The sequence below is a fragment of the Stenella coeruleoalba genome (assembly GCF_951394435.1).
Source record: "Stenella coeruleoalba genome assembly, chromosome: 7".
In the NCBI taxonomy this organism is placed as follows: Eukaryota; Metazoa; Chordata; class Mammalia; order Artiodactyla; family Delphinidae; genus Stenella; species Stenella coeruleoalba.
Window position 1 is genome coordinate 115,273,286 of NC_137153.1, and position 7,114 is coordinate 115,280,399.

The following is a 7,114-nucleotide window of genomic DNA, read 5'->3' on the forward strand; positions in this document are numbered from 1 at the left end:
CCCCTTTGTCTCCTTCCAGACTCACCTGTCCATTGCAGGGGTGTCCTGTCACACTGCCTGCCCCTGGCAGCCCCCAGGTTCTGTACCCCCAGGGGCTTGGCAGGCAGATCTACAGAGCACGATGCCCTGGGGGCTTCCTGGGCCCCCAGCAGACTCCGGAGCACAGGAGTCTGGCTCTTGGGGGAGGGAAGGGAGGGGCTGCCCCTGCGGCATCCCCATCCTATCCAGAAATCCCCAGTGACAGCAGAAACAAAGGTCAGGCAGGCCGGGAGCCCAGCCAGCCCCAGGCTGGCCCAGGCCAAGTGAATCAGGTTACAGTGGCCTCGCGGATCCCATGTGATGGGGCAACGCCTCCTGTGTGGATCCGGTAACTGTCCCCTCAGCGCCCCAGTCTCTCACTGCCTCACAAGCCCTTTCTTCCTGGGGCCTGCAGGCCCTTTGGCTCATCCCCGCCCCCCTCTGCCCTTTCAGACACTTAAGAATGCCTGGCTGCAGCGCTATGCGGTGAACAGTGCAGACCCCGGCGTGTTTGTGCTCCTGGCCTGTGGCACCATGTCCAGCACCTGTGGCCAGCTGGCCAGCTACCCACTGGCCCTGGTCAGGACCCGGATGCAGGCCCAAGGTAAGGCTGGTCTTAGGCCAGTCAGTCCCCAGGGGCCCGTCTCCCCGGGCAGGTTGGGACGTAGGGAGGGGCCGGCGAAAGGCCCCTGACGGGCGACCTCGCTCCCTGCAGCCTCCATTGAGGGCGCCCCGGAGGTGACCATGAGCAGCCTCTTCAGACAGATCCTGCGGACCGAGGGGGCCTTCGGCCTGTACCGGGGGCTGGCCCCCAACTTCATGAAGGTGATTCCGGCCGTGAGCATCAGCTACGTGGTGTACGAGAACCTGAAGATCACCCTGGGCGTGCAGTCGCGGTGACGGGAGGGAGGCCAGCCTGCCCGCGGACTCGCTGATCCTGGGCCTGCAGCCCTGGGATGTGTAGCCATCTCATTCTGTGAATGTGCCAACACTAAGCTGACTTAAGCCAAGCTGTGAAGACCCCGGGACGCACCTGCAGGGGTGGGGGCAGAGCCGGCAGGCCCGCTGGGTCTGTCCTGCTGACCCTGGCTGACCCTCGGGTCCATTCCAGGGAAGACCTGTGGGTGTTCCTCAGGGTCCAGGGCTCAGCAGGACACAGGCTCGCGTGCGTGGGGACAGGACATTTCCTGTGCTGCCTGCCGAGTAGCTGGGCTGGGAGGCTGGCTTCGCTCTTGCATCGCGTCCTCGCAGCCAGACCATTGGCGCGGGGCGCCTTCGGGCCTGCTGAGCGTCCTCCCCGGGCCCACCTTGCTTCCTTCCTTGCTGCTGTTTTAAATGGTAGGAGGAGGGCCCGCAGCCCACTCCCCCCGCCACGCTGCTCCTCTCCGCCCAGTCCGTGGGGAAGGGTGGTTCTACCTGACCTAAGGCCGACTTCCCAACCGGCAGCACAGCCACTGGCAGGGAAGAGGGAGGAGTCTGGCTTCTGAGCTGCCCCGCAGACGGGCACCTGGATGCCCGTGTGCGTGACGAGGGCAAGGCTGCCTGGCGTCCTGGCGCATGGCTTCATGGGTCCTGGGACCCAGAGGGCCTCTGCTCCCTGCTGCTGGGGGGCTCGTGGGGCTCCGAGCGGGCCCCGGCCCCTGGCAGGACTGGCACCAGCTCAGAACTAACTCCCTCTCCCTTCCCGCCGGCATGAGGGCAGTGGGCATTGTGTTGAAGCAGGAAGGGCAGTTTCTGCCCTGAGTCTGCACGCCCTGGTGAGAGAAGGAAAAGGTGATCAAGGCCTTAATTATGTATTGTTGGAAAAAGGGTTTTGTTCAGAAAGACAAGCCGGACAAATGTACAAGTTCTGCTCTTCCAGGGAGAAGACAAAGAGAGCCAGCAGTGGCTCGGCCGACCGCGTTAAAGTCTGTTTCTGACGCCCCGGGGATTCGTGTCCAATCCCAACTGGGGCAAAGTGGGACCAGCCTCACATTCCACTGACGCAACGTATCACACTGCTGGGAGCCTATTTATTTTGTATTTATTTGAACAGAGTTATGTCCTAACTATTTTTATAGATGTGTTTAATTAATAGCCTGTCATTTTCAAGTTCATTTTTTATTCATATTTATGTTCCTGGTTGACTGCACCTTCCCAACACCTGTGAGGTGGGGTGGGAAGAGGAAGGAGGGGGCCGTGGCAGTGACCCTTCTCGCTGCTGCACCATGTCTGTCCAAAGAAATTTCTTTCGGAACTGGCGACAGAAGAAAGGCAAGAAGGCAGAAGGGCCCTGATCACGGAGAGACGGTCCTTCGGTGGGTCAGGGCAGGGCCAGCACCTAGGAAGCCTTAGGATCTGAGGGTTTGCTCAGGGGCCAGGAAGAGGGGGGGAATCTCAACCCTGTTCAGGATGGAAGTCCAAATCATTTCTTAGACTGGGAGTGATTTCTTTATTCACCCTTTTTGAAAGACAAGGCAGTGAGGTGCCTATCACTGTGAGTTTGGGGTGGGGGCCAGAGGAGAGGGCGGCCGGCTCCCCCCCCGTACCTGTGAAGCGGGCCCCCTCTGTCCTGGGCCCCCCGCTACCCCTGCTCAGTAATGCTGGTCAGCGCGCAACTGCACAGCCACACTTCCATTCACCAGAACGGCCTGATGAGGACAATTTAAATAGGATGCAAAGATCAATGCAAGATTTATTGTTATATATAAATAGAGTTATAACTGGAATTGGTGACAAAGCAAATTAAGAAAGAATTGGAAGTTGTCATTTAAAACAGCCTTCTAATAAAGTTGTTTCAGAGCTGATGATGGATCCGTGGTTTTCCTGACCTGGGCTTGGGCGGCATGGGGCTGTTTACATGTTAGAATACAAATCCCTTTTTCTCATGAGAGAACATGAGAAAGCTACCCCTCAGAGTAGCTACCCGCTCTGGGCTTCTGGACGCACCCCCTCTTTAGAATGGATGGTCATTGTATTTGGGGTGCTCTGACAGGTCTCCAGTGCCCCAGGAGATAGTGAGTCTGGTCCTTCCTCAGCCCTCAGCTGATTCAGCCCATGTCGAGCCGAGCTGATCCCTTGTCTCCTGTTTGAAGCACCTCCAGACACCACTGTGCCTCTCTTCACTTCACTGGGTGCCCCTCCCCAGCCTCAGATTTGGTTCCTGCCCATCCTTCTGACGTAGAGATGCTGGAGGGCCCCCCTGGACATTCTTTATCCGCTTTCTGGGAACAGGGAATGTGTCTGCAGTTGTACCTCTAGCAGTGCCCAGTGCACAGAGTGCTCAATGAAATGTTCATTAAATAACTCGACACCCCCGTCCCCATCCCCCCACTGACAGCCCTTGGTGCCACTGGCTGGTGGGGCACTGTATGAAGCAGCCTGGGGAACGTGCCAGGGGGCTCTGGCATTCAGAGGCTGTAGGGAGACACAGAAGTGTGCCCTTGCGTGAAACGCATATAACACTTGTGCTGGATTCAAGTGTCTCCCCAAAATTCTTGTCCACTGGGAAGCTCAGACGTTGCTTGATTTGGAAGTAGGGTTTTTGCAGATGTAATCAAGTCAAGATGGGGTCATCCTGGGTGAGGGTGGGCCCTAAGTCCAATGACTGGTGTCTTTATAAAAGAGGGAAATCTGGACAGGCAAGAGAGCGCCACGCAGGGAGAAGGCCACGTGAGGACAGAGGCAGAGGTTGGAGTGATGCATCGACATGTCAGAAAATGCCAAGGATTGGGACTTCCCTGGTGGTCCAGTGGTTAAGACTCCATGCTTCCACTGCAGGGGGTGCGGGTTCGAGCCCTGGTCAGGGAACTAAGACCCCGCAAGCCTCGGGTGCGGCCAAAAAAAATAGGATTGCAGGCGGCCACCTGAAGCGAGGGGAGAGGCAGGAACGATTTCTCCCTCAGACCCTCCAGAAGGAACCAACCCTGCTGGCACCTGGATTTCTGGCTTCTGGCCTCCTGAACTGTGAGAGAATTCATTTCTATTGTTTGCGGCCATCCAAGTTCATGGCAGCCACAGGAAACAAATATGCCACTTGCGTCAGCTTGTTACCAGGGTAACAGGCATAAACCATTTCCCAACCATTGGTTGGGTCTTGTCAAGTTGGTCGTCCCCGCCCCACCCCCGCCCGCCCCCATCCAGGCTTCTCCTTGGGACGGTGGCCAGGTCCCAGGTTCCCAGGTCCTCAGTTCCTTCCAGCTGGGAGTGGGGCTTCTCCAGCACAGAAGTTAATTTGGGGAGGTGCTCTGAGGTGGGTGACACTTGATGTGTCACCAAGCCAACCTCCCTCCTTTGTTCCTTCATCCCTCCTTCCAGTCTTTAATTGAAGGTCACTTTCTTACAGAGGCTGTCGCTGGCCACCCTGCTTCCCATGGCAGCCCTGTTCCACGCCGTTTGTTCTTCTCCCTTGCACTTCTGCCCGCTAACTAGAGGGTGGGAGTACCGGCTGGCTTTCTCACTGCTGTTCCCAGTAGGTGCCCGGCACCCACTACAGGCTTAACGAATAGTTACTAATCGGATAAAACCCATCCAAACGTTCTATGGTGTGGGAAGCAGAACTATACCCCCTCCCAAAGACAGCCACGTCGTAACCCCCACCACCTGTGAATTAGGTGGCATGGCGAAGGCTAATTAAGGTCACAGATGGAATTAAGGTTGCTAATCAGCTGACCTTAAAATAGGGAGAGTAGCCTAGATTATCCAGGGGGATCCAATGGAGTCACAAGATCCTGCCACGTGAGAGACAGAGGCAGGGAGAGGCGGGGAGGCGGGCGAGGACTCAGCCCGAGGTCGCTGGCTTTGAAGATGGAGGAATGAGGCCCGAGTCAAGGAATGCTGCGGCTTCTAGAAACTGGAAAAGGCAAGGACCAAGTCCTGGAGAGCCTGCGGAAGGAACGCTCCCCTGCTGACAACCCTGATTTTAGCCCGGTGAGACGCATTTCAGACCTCTGTCCTACCTCCAGACGAGCCTGGGAGGGCTGCTGGAAAGTTGAAATGAGACAGGAAACGGAAATGGCCGGTCCTTAATAAAGAGTTTTATCTCGCAGCTCCCCTGCCCCATCCTGGATTCCAAACTCACAGAGTGATTTCCCCTAAATGCTTTTCATTCCAGTCCCCCCTCCCTCCTTCCCGGGGTGAGGAGGCCTGGGATTTCTGGCATGGGATGGGGGTGGGGGCAGCTCCCACCGTGGGATCTGGCCCATCCTCTTCGTGCTTCCTTTCTGAAGCCAGACCTTCTCATCTCTTAGTCACGGGAGCGCCATCGCTGAGCGCCAGCTGGGGCTCTGCAAACACAGGGCACAAGTGCTGCCGCCATGTCCCCATTTTACAGAGGCAGAAACTAAGACTCCAGGAGGGGAAGGGACTCGCCCAGGCCCTCGCCGTGAGCAGATGACGCGGCCTCGAAGGCAGGTCAGAGGACCCCACTCCCACTGCATGCTTGGGGGGTGAAGACGCCATGGGGTCTGCTGGGGCCCCTGCCCCCAGAGCAGGCCTGGCGGCCTGGAACCACACCACGACCCACCTGCAGGGACCTTCACTGAGGGGCAGGTGCTCCTTGCCTCACCTCAGGTAGGTGACACCTGGCGTCTGGCTGCTCTCCTGGCCAGGAGGCCACAGAGAGCCGGAGAAAAGTGGGGCAGGCCCGTGCTTGAATCCTGGCACCTGGCGGCGTGATCCTGGGCAAATCTCATGCCTCTCTCAGCCTCAGTTTCCTCACGAGCAAGACGGGCACAATATTTGCCTTACAGCTCAGAGCTGGAAGGGACTCCTCCGGTTCATACAAAGGGCAAATGTTGGGAATTGCCTGGCGGTCCAGTGGTTAGGACTTCTCACTCTCAATGCTGAGGGCCCGGGTTCGATCCCTGTTCAGGGAACTAAGATCCCACAAGCCATAGCGTCCCCCCACCCCCCAGAAAAGGGCACATGTTGAGCCGGGATTCAAACCACTTTTGCTGACTCTGAAGCCCTGTTCTCAACCTCAGCTCTGGCCAGACTGTCCCCAGTCCGCATCTTGCTGGTCTGGGCAGGTTGGAATGTAGGGGAAGGGTGAGAAGAGGAACAGCCTGCCTGCCGGGCCCCTCTGCCCAGGCGTGGACCTTGGTCCCTGCCCTCCAGGGCCAAGAAGCAAGAGCAGACCAGCGAGTCCCAGTTATAGTGGCTGGAGAGGCTGGCCAGTGCTGGGTGGGAAGGCCAGCAGGAGGGGAGTGATGCAGGAGTGCAGGAAGGAAACAAGAAGGCCAGAGGCCCACCCCAGCCCCCAGGGGCCAGGCAACCTAGGCCTCTCCTGCTGTCAGCGTCCCATAACACAGAGGCTGGCGGGGGAGCGGCACAAAGGGACCAAACATTATCTCCCCACGGCAGCTGTGAAAGCCCCATGAGCTGGCTCCACCCACACCTGCCAGGGTTGGGGGTCCCCTGCTGCACCAAAGAGCCCAACCCCTGCCCCTCATTTTAGGGAGGAGGAAACTGACACAGGGCAAGGGACTTGCCCCCAGGTCACCTGGCTCCCTGTAGCCGCTTCTCTTCCCTGACTACACTGGTCTGTACCATTTGTATTAGTGTCCTACGGCTGCTGCTACAAATCATCACAAACGTGGCATCTTAAAACAACACAAAAGCAGGACTTCCCTGGTAGTCCAGTGGTTAAGACTCCGTGCTTCCATTGCAGGGGACACAGGTTCGATCCCTGGTCAGGGAACTAAGATCCCGCATGCTGCGTGGCACAGCGAAACACACACACACACACACAGACACACACACACACATTTATTCTCTTACAGTTCTAGAGGCCAGAAATCCAAAATCAATCTCACCTGAGCCGAAATCAAGGTGTCCCACAGGGCTGGTTCCTTCCAGAAGCTCTCAAGGAGAATTCATTTCCTTGCCTCTTCTGGCTTCTGGAGGCTGGCTGCTTTCCTTGGCTCTCGACCTCTTCCTGGCGTCATTCCAACCTCTCACTTCTGTTCTCACGTCTCCTCTTCTTTAGTGAAACCTCCCTCAGCCTCCCTCTTATAAAGAGACTGTGATTACATTTAGGGCTCATCTGGATAATCCAGGAAAATCTCTCCATCTCAAAATCATTAATTTAATCACACCTACAGAGTGTCTTTACCAC

General features: G+C 57.3%; 1 protein-coding gene across 8 annotated transcripts in view; it reads left to right on the forward strand.

Moving 5' to 3' along the window:
- The window catches only part of SLC25A25 (solute carrier family 25 member 25), a gene marked incomplete at its 5' end in the record, with an annotated part of 32,983 nt that extends 30,069 nt beyond the window's left edge, over window positions 1-2,914 (forward strand). For all 8 annotated transcript variants that reach the window (XM_079927862.1, XM_079927863.1, XM_079927859.1 and 5 more), the window contains 2 exons: window positions 472-622; window positions 734-2,914. In XM_079927862.1, coding sequence (XP_079783988.1) covers window positions 472-622; window positions 734-918 — 336 coding nt within the window. In that variant the 3' untranslated portion in view covers window positions 919-2,914. The remainder of the gene's footprint in view (window positions 1-471; window positions 623-733) is intronic.
- Window positions 2,915-7,114: the final 4,200 nt, after the last annotated feature.